The sequence below is a fragment of the Lottia gigantea genome (genome assembly GCF_000327385.1).
Source record: "Lottia gigantea unplaced genomic scaffold LOTGIsca_49, whole genome shotgun sequence".
In the NCBI taxonomy this organism is placed as follows: domain Eukaryota; kingdom Metazoa; phylum Mollusca; class Gastropoda; family Lottiidae; genus Lottia; species Lottia gigantea.
Genome location: NW_008709687.1, coordinates 786556 through 805901, shown reverse-complemented (window position 1 = coordinate 805901; position 19346 = coordinate 786556). Strand labels below are relative to the sequence as shown.

At 34.5% G+C, this 19346-nt stretch overlaps 4 protein-coding genes across 4 annotated transcripts; 2 read left to right on the top strand and 2 right to left on the bottom strand.

Moving 5' to 3' along the window:
* Nucleotides 1–280: 280 nt before the first annotated feature.
* Nucleotides 281–4931, bottom strand: LOTGIDRAFT_192964 (hypothetical protein). The gene is made up of 9 exons (XM_009061584.1): nt 4754–4931; nt 3838–4016; nt 3385–3575; nt 2804–3003; nt 2484–2632; nt 1956–2063; nt 1484–1603; nt 990–1100; nt 281–700 (listed from the first exon to the last, which is right to left on the bottom strand). Exons 2-9 carry the CDS (start codon nt 3997–3999, stop codon nt 590–592), a joined length of 1152 nt encoding a protein of 383 aa, XP_009059832.1. The 5' UTR covers nt 4000–4016; nt 4754–4931; the 3' UTR covers nt 281–589.
* Nucleotides 4932–6598: 1667 nt separating this feature from the next.
* Nucleotides 6599–7153, top strand: LOTGIDRAFT_165064 (hypothetical protein; the record flags this gene model as incomplete). The annotated part of the gene is made up of 1 exon (XM_009061583.1): nt 6599–7153. The coding sequence occupies one exon, from the start codon at nt 6599–6601 to the stop codon at nt 7151–7153; it is 555 nt and encodes a 184-aa protein (XP_009059831.1).
* Nucleotides 7154–8433: 1280 nt separating this feature from the next.
* Nucleotides 8434–11028, top strand: LOTGIDRAFT_234307 (hypothetical protein; the record flags this gene model as incomplete). Its single annotated transcript, XM_009061582.1, has 4 exons — nt 8434–8698; nt 9065–9252; nt 9563–9686; nt 10083–11028. The coding sequence occupies exons 2-4, from the start codon at nt 9096–9098 to the stop codon at nt 11026–11028; spliced, it is 1227 nt and encodes a 408-aa protein (XP_009059830.1). The 5' UTR covers nt 8434–8698; nt 9065–9095.
* A 5373-nt stretch (nt 11029–16401) lies between these two features.
* On the bottom strand, nt 16402–16830 carry LOTGIDRAFT_125137 (hypothetical protein; the record flags this gene model as incomplete). The annotated part of the gene is made up of 1 exon (XM_009061581.1): nt 16402–16830. A coding segment is annotated over one exon (429 nt), but the record flags the coding sequence as incomplete, so codon positions are not given.
* Nucleotides 16831–19346: the final 2516 nt, after the last annotated feature.

Sequence of the window (19346 nt, the reverse complement as noted above, 5' to 3'; positions counted from 1 at the left end):
TTTAGACATATTGAATAGCTGTTAAAACTTTATATATTCAATGTATTTATGTAAGTTTTGTAATTCCACATCTATGTCATATTATCTTGCTTGTAATAAACTGTATCATTTATCAAACCTGTTAGTTACACCATCTCCCCTTCATCCAGGAATTAGATACCTGAAGGTATCAGCAGTTCTAGGCCTGACCTTGTAAATGAGACAATAAAACAAGGTCCTGTGTCTCATCACTGGCCTGTGTGTTATAAAGTTCATAAACTTTTTAATACTAAAACAAATGTTTTGAATAATTTTTATTTAACAAAGATGATTATTTACAAAAAAAACATGACACATGAACATTTTGCCGTTATGTGATATGAATAAATTCTACAGAGAACCAAATGACTTGGCTTTGTAGTTGAGAATCCATGATAAGAAGTGCTATAGCTCTAGTGATGAAACATGCTCCTGGAACATTCCAATTCAACATATTAAGCTCATAAGTTGATGTTCTTTTTGGCCATTCTATGTCCGAGCCCATTGGAACGATTTCCCTTATATATATATATATACAACAATGAAAATGATAAACTAATAACTAATGCCGTCATCGAACTGTTTTCTTCAGAAGACCCTGTTCTATTAAATCTAAATCCTGGCTATCATCTTTAATAATTTGTATTAAATGTTCTAAACCTTCTTGTTGCTGTTTTAATAACTAAAATTAAATAATAAAATACTTTAAACAATCTTTACAATATCAAGCATCTTACACCTTGACTGCAATAGCCACTTTTCTTGCATTATGGTAGTTTGTACATGAAGCAATTTGATTGGATGGTACGCTAGCTTATACAGCCAATCAGAGCCCTCCACATAAAGACTGTTAACATTGTGTTGAGGCCTCTGATTGGCTGTATTCACTATTCCAATTAGTTTTAAAATCTATTAATTTTCGTGTTTATGATTTGAATAAGTCCTGAAAAGCTTGATTTTGTTACACCTACCTGTTTCATTTCATGTTGTAACTCTATATCCATATGATAATTGACGTCTGGTCTGTTGGTAAACAGATGGTTCTGCATTCTTATCTGAGACATCAACTCATTCAGACGGCCCTGGAAAACACAGGTAGAAAATTGAAGAGAACAGAAAGTCTAAGAGAGACTAACAATTTTGATACGTTAACCTTGTACAATTAGTCTGAGAAGTGCAGAAAACCAAGGTAACATGACGCTTGTCCTGGGACCAGATGGTAGATATGATCCAAGCTAGATTGTTAATGCTCTTATTATACATTAAAGGCATTGTAAGAAGATTTTCTAAATTCTTTATGTGTATTGGAGACACTGATAGCATCAATTTGCACAATTCCATTTTTCAATCAGACATCTTGGAATTGCAGAAACCAAAATTGGAATTGAGCAAAACAGAGAGTCACCAATACACTACAAAGTTTAGAAGATCTCTTTACGATGCCTTTATGGACAGAATACCATACCTTAAACTGTGTAGGGTGATTGAGCTCAGCTTGTATAGCTTCTAGTTGAACCTTGGTATGTTCTTCTTCAGCTTGTATAGCATATCCCATTTTACGATAAACTTCTTGTTTCACTATAACCTATAGATATAATATAACTTATACATCAGTCTCAGATATACTTCTAATATCATAATCTAAAACAGATCAATTCTCCATTTTGTATAAACAAATATCACTCAGTGAAGAGTTCAAATGTCATCTTTCAAGGTTGCATATTGACCTTACCATTAAGCGTATTAAATCAATCTAAAGGGATTGTTAAGAGGTTTTCTAAATTCTTTATGTGTATAGAATTAGTGGCATTGTAATTGATTGAAATTGGAATGTGGCAAATTGATGCTATCAAGTGTCCCCAATATACGTTTTGAAAACCTCTTAACAAGTTAACAATTCCCTTAGTGAAATCCTGAGTGGTACAATCCCTACCTACCTGTAAGAGGCGATGACCCAGTTCTAAATGTTTTCGTTTATACTCTTCTAGTTTGGCTAACATATTACTGTGTTTATTCTGTAACTCACTCAGATCTTCCCCCATTTCCTACAGAAACACACAAAATATACTCAGTTTAAAGCCAGCAGAAATAATAGGTTATAAGGTTTTGTAGTACAAAATTCATTGACTTCTAGGTTTTGAATCAACCAAAAAAAGAGTGTCATGTAAAACCAGAATCTTGATAAATAAGGAATTGTGGGATATCGAAACCCAAAGAGGTTGTCATATCGCTCTACTTTGGGCCTCGCTATCCAACAATCCTGTATTCTATCAAAAACAGATTCTACATGAAATGACATAAATAATGCCACCTTTTGGACAACCCTTTGATAGAAAACTTGTTAGATTACAATGTAGACTAAGAATATCAGAAATTATAAAAAGATCAGAAATTGTAATCTCATTTAATTAGATTGTTAGACTGTTCCACATCTCTGTCCTGAAAAAACAGAAATATTCACCTACATCAATACGTTGTTGATGAAGAGAGGTCTGTTGTTCCTGATATTTCAATCTCTGTTGAACTTCTTTAAATCCAATCATTGGAACTGGAACATACTCTTCAGGATTCGGGTTATCTAGCTTTGCTTGTTGCCATAGTAACGGATCAATGCCTAAAATTAAGCGAAAATAAAATCAGATGAAATTAGTCAAACCTGCTTGGGGCTTTTCTCTTTGTCTTCCTTCCCTTTGATGTACCTGCTGCATGTTCTACACTTCACCTTCCCACCCCTCACTTTGATATACCTGCTGGGGGCATGTTCCCTTCCCTCACCGTAACATACCTGCTGGTGGGGTGTCTAAATAATCTTTCAACTGATCCACTGATAATTCCATTTTCGGTAAAATGCTGTCTACAGTGAGCTCATTGATTAGACTGTTTTTCTGGGAAGGCTGACTTAAAAATGAAAATAATTCCGATGCTGGAACACGTCTAGCTGGACCTGAGGCGGGTCTTTCTATTACGTAGAATATTAATTCAGTTCTGCAAAAAAGAAAACAATTTTACTCTTGAATGTTAAGCTGACAAACACAATTGATAAGTGGCATCAGATGTTCTGAAGAGAAGAACATGCAATTCCAACAGGTTGGAAAAAGTCAAACAAACAGATATAATATGATATCTTGAGATTGTGTTAGAACTTTGATCAGTATTCAAATAACAAAATGGTGGGCTGTCAATATTGACAAAAAAAATTTGTGCACTGTCTATAATGCGCACACTCAGTTTGGCACACCCTTATTAAGGGGTGAAAGCCAAAACCGGGCCGACTCTGGGAAGCATTGGCACAGGCATCAGGGGTAAAAGCTGTGCACTATACATGGTATATATCCCTGTGAATATTCGAGTCTGAGGTTCACTTACTTATCATCTGGTAAAGGCTTGCTGCCTTCCACACAAACAGACAACGTTGGTTTACTACCCAATATCCTATGCAGGACATCCACAATTTGTTGTTGGACTTTACACACTTCCGAATGTTTCTTTTTTAAAGTTATGATTATCAAACCATCAGTGTTCTTTTCTACTCCTTTTATAGCATTATAGCCTATAGCCTGCAAGATATAGCATTAATATAGCATCATAGCTTTAAAAACAGCTTAATAGCATTTAATCATTTGAAACTTGCATGAGTGCATCAAAAAATAGAGGTTGTGGGTTCTAATATGGTTAGTGAGCTTAAGTCTTGAATTCCTCATTATTACAGCAGATCCAACTGTAAATTTGTACGGTTAATCTCTAAAAGATCAATGCCAACAGGCCAAGTTCCCAATTCAAAAAAATTCCTGGCAAATCTCACCTCAAATCAAATCTCACCTTAAATCTACAGAATGGGTTATCTGCCTTGAATTCCACCACGCCATTTTGATTATATAAACCCTTTCCTGTCCCCCAGAAGGCCTGCAGTTGGTTCCATTTAGCGATTATGGCATCACGTTCATCTCCATAGATCTGAGGAAGTGACACAGCCATCGCCATATTGGATAAATCATTGGCTACTTGCTGTTGTTGCAGCTGTTGTTGACCTACAAATTTAAATTGATTGTTTAATTCAAAACATAGGCCTATGTTTAAATTTTGGGCCTTGAATTATGTATATATAGACTTCAGAAGTACTAGAAATTCACAAAAATGGCATAATGCTGTCAAAAATACTTCAAACTAGAAAAAAAGAAAGAAGTTTTCCAATTAATGTTTTACCTAAAAGTCCAGTTCCACCAAAATTGGATGTACCAGCTCCTAATCCAGTTGAGGCTCCAGTCCCAAAACCAAAACCTGTTGAAGATCCTGCACCAAATCCAGTTGTACCTGTGCTAGCACCAAAACCTGTTCCAGTTCCAAAACCAGAAGTAGTTCCAGTTCCAAAACCGGAAGTAGTACCAGTTCCAAAACCAGTACCTGTAGTGCCAGTTCCAAAACCAGTACCTGTAGTGCCAGTACCAAAACCAAATCCTAGGAAAACAAAAACACCGGTCTAGTTTTGTAAAGGATTCACAATTTATAATCCTCGTGAGTCAGTTTACTTTTTTTACAAAGAGTGCTTAAATCTGTCTGAAAAATCTTCCTTTGTTTTGATGTGATATGTTTTCAGTTGTAATCTGCACCATGCATCATCACTGGATAGTTAGCCTACTACATAATCCATTAGGCCTATTAAGGCATCTTTTATAGGCTATATCAACTTTTCTACAATAAAGGATCAGTTTACCTGTCGAAGTCCCTGTTCCAAAACCAGTTCCAGTAGTTGTTGTGGTACCTGCTGTTCCAAACCCACCAAAACCAGTGGATGCGGATGTTGCTGGAGTGCTGAATCCGAACCCTCCAGCTGCAGGAGTGGTTCCAAAGCCTCCACCGAACCCAGTCGCGGTGCTTGCAGCCGGAGTGGAGCCAAAACCAAACCCTGTCGGAGCAGCCGTGGTGGTTGCCGTAGATCCAAATAATGAAGGCTGTGTAGAAGCCGTATTTCCGAATGAAAAGGCCATGATCGATTATGACCTGAAATCTAAAATAGAATAGGCCTCATACAATTTGTCAAAAATATAAAAAGGTAAATAAATATTCTTCAAATCGCATGTACCACCATTTCTACCTTCAAAATGAAGAGTAACGTGAGAGTTATCTTTTCATTGAGTTCAGACTACAGTTAACATATGTCATCACTTTCAGAGCCGTCTATATACGGCTCTGATCACATTGTTCAGAAAATTATAATACAACAGGCCTTTGGTATCAAACCAACTCACTTTGTACATTTCAAATATCATAGTCCCAGTTTTGGGTATTTTGTTATGATAATGTCAATAGGTGCAAGAATAGACACGCTAAATGCACGTGATCACACAATTTTTTTTTCGACCTCACATAGACTTGTTGTATATCAAAATTTAACAATATCCTTATTGATAAGAGTTATACACGTCAAAAACGAACGCTACTGTAAATTTACAACTTGATTGCAATGTTGGTTTCATGTTTTTCTCAACATGTCCCAAAAGGGAGGGGGTGGGGGGAGGGAGGGGGCAAAGTGGGAATGGAGGACGGTAGGGGAGGGGCAAAAGTTCTACAGACAATTTCGTAAATTTGTCCTCTCACCCAGGGGCCCCCACCCCAGAATAAATGTAAAATTGAAAAAAAAATGTACCAAAGTACATGTAAGTAGGCTATCTTAAAAACATAATATAAAATTATGGTCATGTATATAGGAGTCTTTCCGGTGTAGGGAAGGTGGTGTGGCCTCAGCCCGCTTAAGTCCACAGGCCCCCAATCATCTAGTCGAATCACTGAATGTTATTTCGATTGCTCACAGTAAATCCAGTACGACACTATACATCTTATCATTGACCCACCAACTTGTCAATGCAAAAAAAAATATAATAAAATAGATACCATGTACATGACAGAACCTTATATCTCGATCGGGAAGTTTTTTCAGTGATATTATCTATTATTATCAGATAACCCATGTTCTCGTATAGAGTCTCACACAATAGATTAATATAGAACCATTTTATGAATAATTGGATACAGTGTAGGCCTATTATGGTGTAATAACGCAAGCGATATAACGTATACATCTGTGTACAATACGCAAGTCATATAATACGCAGCTACTACGATGATATCGTGAAGAATTGGAGAATAAACATCATATTTTCAATTTGTGGAGAAACTACTGGAAAAAGTTATATCAAAATATCACCATAACGTATATATCTGAAAGCAATGCGCACTTTACATAACACGCATGGATATTGGATTATTGTTCAGATTCAGTTGGATATTAGTGATATTTAGTGAAAAAGTCGAAGTTCATCAACAATTTCTGGGAAAAAAAAGATGCCGTATATATCTGTGTACAATACGCACCTTATATAACACGCATGTATGTCATTAAGAACATTTTACTTTTGAAAAGTTTTTCATGTGTAATCTTAATAAACTATTCCTTAAAAACTTCTGTAGTTTGTTAAGTGAAAACTCACAGAGAAAGAACAATCAGGCAGAACAATCTTCAGAATAATAAGCCTACCAGCTTTCAGAAACAATTATTAATATTAGTCATCTGTCGGCCGTTAAAATGGATAAAATGACTATCATGCTCTCTGTTTTGACTTCCTATTGTGTCTTAGTTTGTGGATTGAATACAACACTTACCACAACGACAGCGGTGCAATCCATTCCGCCTCTGGGAACATCAACTGGCAAGGGATTGAATATGACAACTGTGTTAAGGGCTAACGATACTTTAAACGGATCAACAAATACAACGTCTACATCCGAACAAACAACCCCGTCTGCGACTGTAACCAAAGTACCAAAGTTAACAACTACACCTGCGACTACAACCGAACAGACTACGAATCTGCCTTATGAAGGCGCTTTGACAGAGACTGAAGAATTGGCTATCATCCTTACGGCAGTTGTTATAGGAACAGCAGTAGCTATCGTACTCGTAGCCTTAATGAGTCGCTATTTTCTGACAAGTAAGACTCTAAGCCAGGAACAGAAACAGAAATTTAAGCAGGGGTCGATATCTAATGGATTACCGGCATTCAATTTAGAAATGGCCGACTACGATAATGTCCAAACGGATAATCAGTATCCTTCGACTTCTTCGGGATCTGGTCGATGAACATATTCATCTAAAAGGAACGAACTCGGATTATACATATATTCTTAGTCATAACTTGTGATGACCTTAAAATAAAAAAAGGATCGTAAAGGGGTTATCTGAAATTGTTACGTGTTTCGGGGACACTGATAGCATCCATTTTCACTTCAAATTTTACTGTCAGGCGCCTGTGTTTCTTGCAATTTCACTAACACTAACCAAAGCCCATATACACATATAGACACTAACCTGTTCATAACGTCAACCACAAAGGGTCTTAAATGGTATACGCATATTTTGTCATAATTTTGCTTCGGGCGTTTAATAGAATTGAAGGAATTAACATTATTTGAAATGGTGCAAATCGATGTCCCCGATACAAATAAGTTCAGAAAACCTCTTTTTAGGAACTGTTTCAGATAGATCTGGGGCCGTAAATTCGATATCGTAACTGATGATGATTGAATGTCAAAGGGACAGATGCGCCATATTGAGGGGTTGATTTAAGTCTTGAATAATATATGTAAATAGTCTTCACAATTAAGTACTAGAATTGTGCGAAAATCCCAACAAATATATTTCAAATTAGGAATTTCTCTTCCTATTTCAATAGATGTCTTCTCTATATATGACAGTGTCTCAAGAAAAGACGACTCGTCTTGTTGACTTTCAAATGCAAATAATTCTGGACACACGTGGATTTGAAGGCTCACTGATAGTTTAAGCTGAGAATATAGTATGGTTGGTCAATAACAATGGCGCATCTGTCCTTTTAATGTCTTTTGGGAACCATAATAGCGATGAAAGATATATACATAATCATAGGCTTTATGTTTTAACATTTTTATGGTAATAAACTGAAGTGACAGTAGAGTAAAACAAAGAACATTTTTCATTTCTATTGTGTGTAGTCCAATTCTAAAACTTCAAAATTGGCCTACTGAAGAACATTATAAACTAGCTGAACCAGCGGCATCTGCACAACTTTGGAATTGAGGGGGTGGGGGATGGATCACCCCAAACAGTGGCGTACATGTGTACAAATTTTTCTAAGGGGGAAGGGCACAGGCCACACAAAATTTGAGTACTTGATAGTTCCCTCATTGTACACTGCATAACGTGGCCCGGTTTCATAGCGGAAATCGTAGGTAGAAAAGGTAGGATATTAACTCATTAAATTTCATTTTGAGCCATCCAAAGAAAGAGAAATTAGGTGTGGTATGAAGTCATAAACAAGAGTTATCTCCCTTCTCAATAATCAGGAAAAGACAACTCATTAAAAATCAATATGAAATATTTCGCAACTTGATGATAGTTTGAATATAAAGAGAATGTGATAAATTTCAACTTGTCAGGTGACATTGCTTTCAAAATATAGTTTAACCTGTAGTTTGACAAGCTGCTATTCTCTTGGCGTTAGCCTATAGGTTAAAACAGTAGTAAATTACATAATCAATAACTACGGAATTGACCTATGAAGACTAGGCTACGACTACAGTTAAATAATCAATCAATTTTTGGTTTACAACATAGCATCAGTGCTGGAAAATACTTATTTTGAAATAGGTGAGAATAGTTATAGTGCTAGTGCCAACAAGTCTTATACCTCCTTTTTGTTAATTTAGTGATTCATCAACTGGTCCTAGGTTGCTGTCACCTCATTGTAAAGAGACAGGTTCCCATTTTCAGGGATTGATTTGGGTCTTGAATACTGGTACTCCCCGGTAGGCAAATAGTCTTCAAAAGTACTGAAAATTACACAATTCGTTCAAAACTATCTTAAACTTGGAATTTCACTATCTATTTCTATATAGTTTTAAGGCTTTTCTGTACATAGGCTATTTCAGAATCTCAAGAAAAGACAAGTCAAATTCTGCATATGGATTTGAAGGCTCAAACACAATTACTGTCTTTTTTCATTTTTACTTGCAGGTATGAAGGATAGTAGTGTAAAGTAGAAGCCATGGGAAATTCAAATCATAAGAAAAGTAGGCCTGAGTCTAAAACTAAAGAAGAGAACCAACCATCTATTAACTGGCCCCCTATTCCGCCACTAAAATATACCAAGGTATGGGATCTGCTTTATTCTGGAGATGCCAGACATTGGGATACAGTTGCAGGTACGTAAGTTTGCAACCCCCTCCCTCCTTTATAGTGAGTGTCTACTTGTATAGCCCCTTTCCATTTTCTCCATGATATTCACATTTTGCCCTTTCCTTATTTTATTGCCCCTTGCCCATTTCCCATATTGCCTCATCCCCAATTCACCCTTGTTTCGCCCATTCCCTTATGCCTCTTGCACCTTCACCCTTAAATAATTGGTACTTTCCTATGGATAGAATTCCCCTACCCCATAAACTGAAGTATTTCGTGGAATCACTGTGTACGGAAGTGATAATAATTTTTTCTAATTTATTCTGCTATTTACAGGTGTGTATGGGCTAGATAAGTATATCTATAAGTGCGATGGTCGACACTGTGAACGAGAGATGGTTTGTACCAATTCGATTTGTCCAATTTTAAGAATGAACAACAGAATCATAGATATTGAAAGGTACACATGTTCATTGCATCTTTTATATTTGCAATATCATACTGTTCTGTATCTTATTGAGCTAATGAAATGTCCACTGTTCTGTATCTAATTGGGCTAATGAAATGAAATTGAGTTTTATATCCTACTGTCCTGTATCTTATTTGGCCAATGAAATATACTGTTTTGTATCTTATTGGACTAATGAAATGAAATTAAGTTTTATACCCTACTGTTCTGTATCTTATTGGCCTCATGAAATGAAACAGAGCTTTATATCCTACTGTTCTTTATTTGGTATTTAAGGTTTGTCAACTCAACAACCCTTTTTGAGAGTCTACAAAGCTAAAACTGTATATTTATATTTGGTATATTTCAAAGTTATGCTAATTATCCATTCGATTAATCTATTTTTAGTTACAGAAAGGGGAGAGTATCCATACCAATGCCAAAAGAGTTAAAGGAATATTTATGTAAGGATTTCTGCTTGTATGCTCGTGTGTTGGCCAACAGGGCAAACCTAGTTCTTCTTGCCTTCTTCTGGTTTACAGAGCACAAACAAGTTGTCTTTCCTTTGTTGGATATGGACAAGAAATGTGGAGTGAACGTGATCCGTTTTGTAACCGAGGCTGTAACCATGGTTCATTGTGAGATCTCGCCTGATTTGGCATATACCATTATCCTTTCGCTTGCGAATTATGAGAATAAATTCTGCTATAAGTTAGATTTGTACGAAAACAAAACTATGCAAGTTATTAAAACATTCGTATTAAATCATGAAGTTCAGCCGTACGTTGCCATGGATCCTCGTCATGGCTGGTCACAAGTTGCCGTAGCCAATTATAAATCAGTCGAGGAAGGAATTCGACACGAGCTTGTGATATTTTCATTGGATACGGGTAAAGCTGTAAAGAGGAGTAATCTGTCCTTGCCTTCGTTACTTGGAGGGACGCATTTTAATTTGTTGTACAATTTAGATGGGTCGCTGCTCATTCTGCAAAAAATAGCAGAAGATCGTTTTGGAGTCACAACTAATTCTGGCATTTATCTCTTCAACTCCGACCATTTACAATTATTGAAATACTTTTTTGTGACCCTACCAGGATTATTTCGCATCTGCCGTGCTATTTACGAACCAAAGTTTTCAAAATGTGGAAGCTTGATGCGTATATTGGATTTCAAACCTGTCCGTGAGGATCGCGAAGTTACAGTGAATATTTATCAGTTACCACGGCAACTTGATTTATCTAGTCATTGTCGTGTGGTTATTTTACAAAATCTGAGATCTGAAGATTTTGTGGAAGATTTGCCGTTACCCAATCAACTGAAATATTATTTAAAATTTAAACCAATTTGGCAATAATTATATTGATTATTTTTTGGCTAATTGGTGATCTTGATTAAGTGCTAAAACATTTTTTTAATGACTTTTTCTAATCTTATAGTATAGAGAGGAATTCGTGCCAAAAGTATTCGCAAAGTAAAACTTGAAAACCAGTGGAAAATATGACTTTGTAAAGTCAAGGCCTTGTTTTCAAGTTTGACTTTGTGAATACTTTTGGCAAGGATTCCCCTCCATAATAGTATTTGCAATTATTGATTAATTTATAAAGAATTTGTTACCTGAATGAATGCTTTTTATATTAATATTTGTTTGTTATATGTGCAAATCACTCTACAATTGATATATTGAGCACAATTTTAACAGTGGTGTTTCTATATCACTCTACAGTCGATGTATTGAACACTATTTTAACAGTGGTATTTCTATATCGCTCTACAATTGATGTACTGAGTACTATTTTAACAGTGGTATTTCTATATCACTCTACATTTGATGTATTGAACACTATTTTAACAGTGGTATTTCTATATCACTCTACAATTGGTGTATTGAGTACTATTTTAACAGTGGTATTTCTATATCACTCTACAATTGATGTATTGAGCACTATTTTAACAGTGGTATTTCTATATCACTCTACAGTCGATGTATTGAACACTATTTTAACAGTGGTATTTCTATATCGCTCTACAATTGATGTACTGAGTACTATTTTAACAGTGGTATTTCTATATCACTCTACATTTGATGTATTGAACACTATTTTAACAGTGGTATTTCTATATCACTCTACAATTGGTGTATTGAGTACTATTTTAACAGTGGTATTTCTATATCACTCTACAATTGATGTATTGAGCACTATTTTAACAGTGGTATTTCTATATCACTCTACAGTCGATGTATTGAACACTATTTTAACAGTGGTATTTCTATATCACTCTACAGTCGATGTATTGAGTACTATTTTAACAGTGGTATTTCTATATCACTCTACAATTGATGTATTGAGTACTATTTTAACAGTGGTATTTCTATATCACTCTACAATTGATGTATTGAGCACTATTTTAACAGTAGTATTTATATATCGCTCTATAACTGATGTATTGAGCACTATTTTAACAGTGGTATTTCTATATCACTCTACAATTGATGTATTGAGTACTATTTTAACAGTGGTATTTCTATATCACTCTACAATTGGTGTATTGAGTACTATTTTAACAGTAGTATTTCTATATCGCTCTACAATTGATGTATTGAGCACTATTTAACAGTTGTATTTCTATATCGTTCTGCAATTGATGTATTGAGTTAAATATTTTGTTATATCTATTAAAACTAAAAAAAATTTGTTATATCATAAGCTTTTGTTCTAATATTTCCATAGTATCCATGTCCTTTCTTATTTCTTTGGACATATTTCAGCCACCACTGACCTGACAATCAGCAATTCAGGTCTTGGTTTGCAGTCTAAAATAACTAATGTAGTTTGAAAGGTTGACACTGCCACTGATAAAGGGTTAAATTCATAGCTTCATCTTCCAAGGCAAATGGAAGACAGACCCTCCAAAACTGAATCCAAAACAATCCAAAAAGATGGAATGAAACCTAAATTCAAAGCCGCTCCCTTCAACAAATGACAAAGATGTGAAGGTCATTCCATCATGAATATGTCATCTCCATAATTCTTAGACTTTCAGAAGAGCTCAAAATTTGGTATAATAATCCAAAATGCAAACAAAATTTTGCAAAACATTTGCACCTTTCACATAAGGAAGTATATCAAGCGTAGGCTAAATATTTCATAATGAAAATCAATATTAGGTGTCTAGAAGAGAAAGCATACCTTGCAACCTTCAAAAAAAGAAATTAGCATTTAATGACCATAATACTTAAGAATTTTTTGGAAATTTCGGTTACTCTTCATAATTTGGCAACAGTTCAATAATATATTTTACTTTCGGTTTGTTGACATTCCTACCACTTTCACTTTATCAATTCATTTTCAGCTAATGAGCGTTGAGGATTTCTTCACCTCGTGTATGTTCAAAGTTGAGTACAACCCGGAAGTTAGAGTAATTTCTAAAGTATTTAGAAGTAAAAACTGTCAAATTAACCAAGATTTATGATGTTTCAGTGACCGATTTGTTTTAATAATTACCAGGCATTAAATTTGACGGAATCAGGTAAATTTGACTTTTGATCATTTACTTTTTTGGCTCAGATTTAGTTCCAAAAAATCCAGCTTTCGTGACCCAGTTTGTTTTGGTTTGTTCAATGGACGTGGGTACATCATGAATCATTCAGTGGATTATGGACTCATTTCCTGTAAAGTCCTAAATCCACAGATTGCTAGTAGAAGATGGGTGACTATTGTCATTTTCAGGAAAGATTTTACATTGATTCCTTAATCTAAAACAATCCTGGATATTTGAAGCAACCAAACAGGTGCTCCTTTTTTTCTCAATTTTTGTATCGGACAGATCTTGTATTATTAACTTCTAAGAAATGTGTCACCTGTCCTGTAGGACAACTTTCTTCAAAATAGAACTTTGATGCTCAGGCTGTAGAGAATCCATGTAAAATGTTTCTTAAACTATAAGTTTGATTATTAAAAGTTACATATGGACATGGGTTTTGGGATAGCCTACTTATTGGAAGTTGAAAGAAAAGATCCATGACAATATTCTTACAAGGGAATGAAGTGAATTAAATATTTGCTTTACCAGCTGTTGAGGTTCAATTAGGATTTAGATCAGGCTAATTTAAGTGTTTTTTTTTTGTGAATTTAGAAAATTGCTTTCAGTCTCTCAGTTGGAAATTGAACAAGAGTAGACCTAGGCTTCTGTCCTTGCAAAATTTCCCTCATTGAACACTGTATAGCCCAATTGAAGGAGAAAAGTAAGATAGAAATCTCCATAATATTCAATTTTAGGCTATGATATCCAAAAGATCTGTATTTAGATCTACTGGAGGGTTATGAATGACTGTGTGACCTTTGACACTGTGATTATTACTAATTAGTTGTAGGCAGTGTGTCAGTAGTGAGTAGGCTAATTACAGAGATTAAGCTCAAAGATAGCAATAAGAGATCACTGTTTATATTTGGGGACCATACTTGCTCAGTCAATGAGTCACTTGCTTTCAAACTCGAAAGTCCAAGGTTTGAATCTGCCATAGGTTGAGATAATGGCAGTGTGTCAGTAGTGAGTAGGCTAATTACAGAGATAATAAATATTATCTATTGTAGATCACTGTTTATATGTTGGGGCCACGGTTGCTCAGTGAGTGATTCACTTGCTTGCTGACTTAAAGGTCCAAGGTTTGAATGTGCCATTGGTTGAGATAATATCTTTGGATTTTTCAATCCAGGGTCCCATTGTCAGTGATGCAGATCGGAAGGGGCTGACGTGGAAAAGCATTTAGTCATTTGAATTGGTCAATAAACTGAAGACTTGTTTGATGCAGTCCGGCCACGTATCTTGACAGTTGGAAATAAAAAAAAGAGTAGGCCTAGGCTATTATTCCGCTGCAATCTGAAATCCAGAGTCCCTACTTGTGACCTCCTAGTGCTTCTTTAAGAGAGTATCTGTTAAAATATATTATACCGCTGTCTTGACAAATTTACCCTCATTGCACATTGTAAGGGGAACACTAGGAGAAAATAATTCTTGATTTTTAAACTAGATGTACGGGTACTGACTTTATTCAGGAAGTGAAGAGAACTATGTTAAACTAATTACCAGTACTTCACCAGTCAAATAAACAGATTTATTCAGATATTTCCTCTTATATCATAGCATAGAAAACAGGGATGCTGATTTGGTTGTATTTGCCAGCCAGTTTTGAGCATTATAGGAATTGTATAGAGGTTTATAGACTTTTGATTCTTTGGGGCTTTCTTATGGCTTGTATTTGCATCATTGCAATTTTTAGTCAGATGTCTGTGGTTCCTGTCATTATAGAAACAGGGCTGCTGATTTGGTTGTATTTGCCAGCCAGTTTAAAAGCATCAAAGGTATTATAAGAACCATAGATGTCTGAAAATTGGAAGGGTACCAGTACAAATGGATGCTATCAGTGGCTCTGTTTTTCAGGCCCCAGTATATGCTATAACAATTGCTTGGTTTTGTCTAAATAAAATGAGCTAATATATAATAATAATAATATATCAAATGTAGAGCGATATAGAAATATTAAAACAGAACCTAAAAAAAAATTTTGACTTAGCCTAGCTTTGTATATAATATTATTAGATAAGTATAATTTTGTATAGTTTTTTAATGATATTTCGTCTAAAATCAGAATCACTTGAAGTGCTATAGGAAAATGATAAGTAGAGCTATTGTTTTTGAAGTTCTACTTAAATGATAATACAGTTTCCTGGTTTACATTTAACTATTCAATAGGAAATATTTCTACTTTCATTTTGTATAGGAAGTTTGAGTGAGATCTACCAGCACATGGAGTAAAAGATGGATTAGCATTTGCTTCCATGCATTTTGGATGTTCAAGTGAAGCAAGATTGTCTAATGTTTATAAATATTCTTACTTTTATTTTGCACATGGAGTTAAAAAGGGTTTAATATTTTTTAACTATGTTACATCTTTGCACTGATCATTGAAATAAATTTGGAAGTCATTTGCCTCCATGCATTTTGGATGTTTTGTCCGGCAGAATTGTAGATCTTATGTGATTGAAAATTTACAAATATTTTTACTTTCATTTTGCACATGGAGAAAAAGAAGGTTTAGTGTTTTTGAACCATGACACATCCTTTTGTGAGTCATTTGTACAACAAATTTTTATAATATTTTGGCTTATGCAGATATCATCAGTAATCTTAAAGGGATTGTAAGAAGGTTTTCTAAATTTTTTATGTTTATCTGAGACACTGATGGCATCAATTTGCACCATTCCAATTTTCATTCTGACGTCTGTGGGTCCTGCAATTATACTAAAACTATGTGTTTGATAACATCATTAATCATGAAGGGTTTTAAGTATGTGGTAAAGCAAATTCCGCGATTAGTGACATCATCAAATACTTAGTTTAAGTGGAAGTGCAGGAACCACAGACGTCTCACTGAAAATAGGAATGGTGCAATTGGATGCTATCAATGTTCCCAATATGTTTAAAAAATTTAGAAAACCTCATTACAATCCCTTTAATCTTTTCAATTCTAAAAGACTGAATTGCTTGATGATTATTTTAGATATTTCCTGATCTGCCTTTCAATGAGGGTCAATATTATCAAAGCACATGTACAAAATGGTTGTTTCTTCTCTTTTTTTCTTTCCGTTATAAAATTATTCATAGTAAAAGTGTATTTAGGTTATGATAAAATTATTTAAACCTGGTGAGGAGAATTAAATTCAATATATTATTGATTTATAGAGTCGACATTGTTAAATAGGACATAGAATTTCTCATAACTTTTATAGATACTTAAAACATAGGATAACAGGTTAGTTAAAACATAGGATAACAGGATAGTTAAAACATAGGATAACAGGTTAGTTAAAACATAGGATAACAGGATAGTTAAAACATAGGATACCAGGTTAGTTAAAACATAGGATAACTGGATAGTTAAAACATAGGATAATAGGATAGTTAAAACATAGGATAACAGGATAGTTAAAACATAGGATACCAGGTTAGTTAAAACATAGGATAACAGGATGGATAACAGGTTAGTTAAAACATAGGATAACAGGATAGTTAAAACATAGGATAACAGGATAGTTAAAACATAGGACAACAGGATGGATAACAGGTTAGTTAAAACATAGGAGAACAGAATGGTAAAAACATTGAGCTAGTGGGATTGAATAAGGAGGCATTAAGGACATCAAGGTGACTATTTTAAGCAGTGACGCAATGCTATCTTGTTATTGTTTGCGTTATAAGCGAGGTTCTGGATGTGTGAATACGATTGGAAGTCATAATAATGGATTAAAGTATACAAAAGGTTATCACTCCCAGGATCAAACTCGGAAACTCCTCATAGTATTGGTAATATCTGCAGAATGTCGAATACAGTCTGAAAATGACGTCACTATTAATTTCCAGATTTTTATTGAATTGTAGTTGAACTGAAAGTCAATCTTTTATTCTGAAAAGGGATATAGATAGCTGAAATTGATCTCTATCAGGTGGTTAAGCAAATATTTAGACAGCTTTATCTCCCTATTATAAGATAAAGGACAAATTAAATGGGGAAAGCAACGAATGTGGAGTGCCCTGGGGATATCAACACCCCAACCTGAACCCCCAGGGATGTTATAATTCTATTTTCATATAGTTAATTAAGATTACCTGTAATCTCACCTGGATGACCTGGGTAGATAAAGGTCAAAGGTGACATTTAATTTTTGACCAGGCTTGGCTAGCTGAAGTATTCTGCAGCTAAGTTAAAAATAAAAAATATAAAAATGAAGGATAATTCAGGAAATATCAATGATAAGTAGTATATTTTAATGATAATTAAAGAAATATAACTAAATCACCAAACGAGTTCAAATTTAGTTAGATGTGGTCATCAAATTTTCAATGGTTAACAAACTGTCAAGTATTTTTATGACGAAAGTATCCAATATTTGAAGTCCATTTCATTACGAAAACTGACAGATAGGCGAGGCTAAACGAAAAATTTGTAACAAAAGTAAAAACTTTATATTTATCAGTAAAAATAGCCTGGTGTTAGATGGTTAGGTGATGAAAACTTAGTCTCATGAAAGCACTGGCCTAGGTCACAAAGTAAAGATTTATGATAAAACAAGGTTTATGTTATAGATACCTAGATATGTTAACTATGGATGTGCCTGGTGATTTAGTGTCACTGCAGGAGTTATGTCACACTTTGTTGGTGAAAATATGATTTCTAAAACCGTAGTATGTCCATTTCATAACTGAAACTGGACAGACAGGCGAGGCTATGTGGGATATTTGTAACAAGAAGATAAAAAGTAAATATTTGTCAGTAAAAATAGTCTAGTGTCACTGGTGTGCAACATTATGTCACAGTGAACTAATAATTGCTAAGAATTTCTAAGACTAAAGTCTGGAGAAACTGGTCGAAGAGGCAGGCTATATAGAATATTTGTAACAAGAAGATAAAAAGTAAATATCAGTAAAAATAGCCAAGTCTTCTCGGTGATGATATACCCACAGTGTAAAGTTACATCATATTGGTTTAGTAAAAAAAGATGTTAACACCTGGACTAGTGTTGACATCATAGTCTCCCACACCTGTAGTGGCGATTTCAGTAACATAAACATCTTTACTAAGGCCATTTTCGGGGGATGGTTTGAGTTTTGGAAATATGTAAATAGTCTACAGAAGTACTAGAAATGCACAAAAATCATATAATTTCTTCAAATATACCTCAAAGTAAAAACTTTACTTTCTAAATCTATTTACCGGTATATCTTTACTGTTTATGGTGAAGTATCAAGAAAATACAAGAGCAGAGAGTTGTTATATAGGGGAAAGCCTGTTTCCAAATCCTTTTCATAATAATGTTTAGAAAAAAAAGGAAAAGATGTGTTGTTATTTTAACTGTTTATTATAATGCTGTACTAGACACATTTATTTGAAGGCTCAAATTTCAGCAGTGAGTTGTTAACACTATTACTTTTGTAGCATATTCTACATTCTTTAAGTTGTGTAAAATTTGTAGTTACTATTGAATGTGAATAACAGTCCTATACATATAGTAAAATAGTTTTGATTGACACGTCATAATAACTGTGGTTGTCACAACTTGGCATATAACTGTCATCTCTCTATTATGTTCATATATAGTTCTATGTGAAGCTTGGAGTTAGATTAATGAAGGACAGGGCTGTTAATTTGGCTGTATCTACCAGTCATGTCTAATTCGACTTCTAAGCTATTGAATTAACTATATTTACCAGTTATGTCTGACTAGAGCTAAAAATTCTAGTCATGTCTGACAAGAGCTATAAATTCTAGTCATGTCTGACTAGAGCTATAAATACTAGTCATGTCTGACTAGAGCTATAAATTCTAGTCATGTCTGACAAGAGCTATAAATTCTAGTCATGTCTGACTAGAGCTATAAATACTAGTCATGTCTGACTAGAGCTATAAATTCTAGTCATGTCTGACAAGAGCTATAAATTCTAGTCATGTCTGACTAGAGCTATAAATACTAGTCATGTCTGACTAGAGCTCTAGGTTGTTAATTTGACTGTATTTACCGGTCATGTCTGACTAGATCTCTAGATTTCTAATTTAGCTAAATTTACCAGTCATGCCTGACTAGAGCTCTAAACTGTTGATTTGTCTATATTTACCAG

What these genes read in the sequence shown, in the direction of transcription:
- LOTGIDRAFT_192964 (XM_009061584.1), bottom strand. Translation starts at nt 3,999, where the DNA reads ATGGCGATGGCTGTGTCACTTCCTCAGATCTATGGAGATGAACGTGAT. An exon ending in AAGCCTTTACCAGATGATAA is followed by an intron (nt 3,004 to 3,384) that starts GTAAGTGAACCT and finishes TCTTTTTTGCAG; the next exon opens with AACTGAATTAATATTCTACG. An exon ending in ATCACCCTACACAGTTTAAG is followed by an intron (nt 1,101 to 1,483) that starts GTATGGTATTCT and finishes TGTGTTTTCCAG; the next exon opens with GGCCGTCTGAATGAGTTGAT.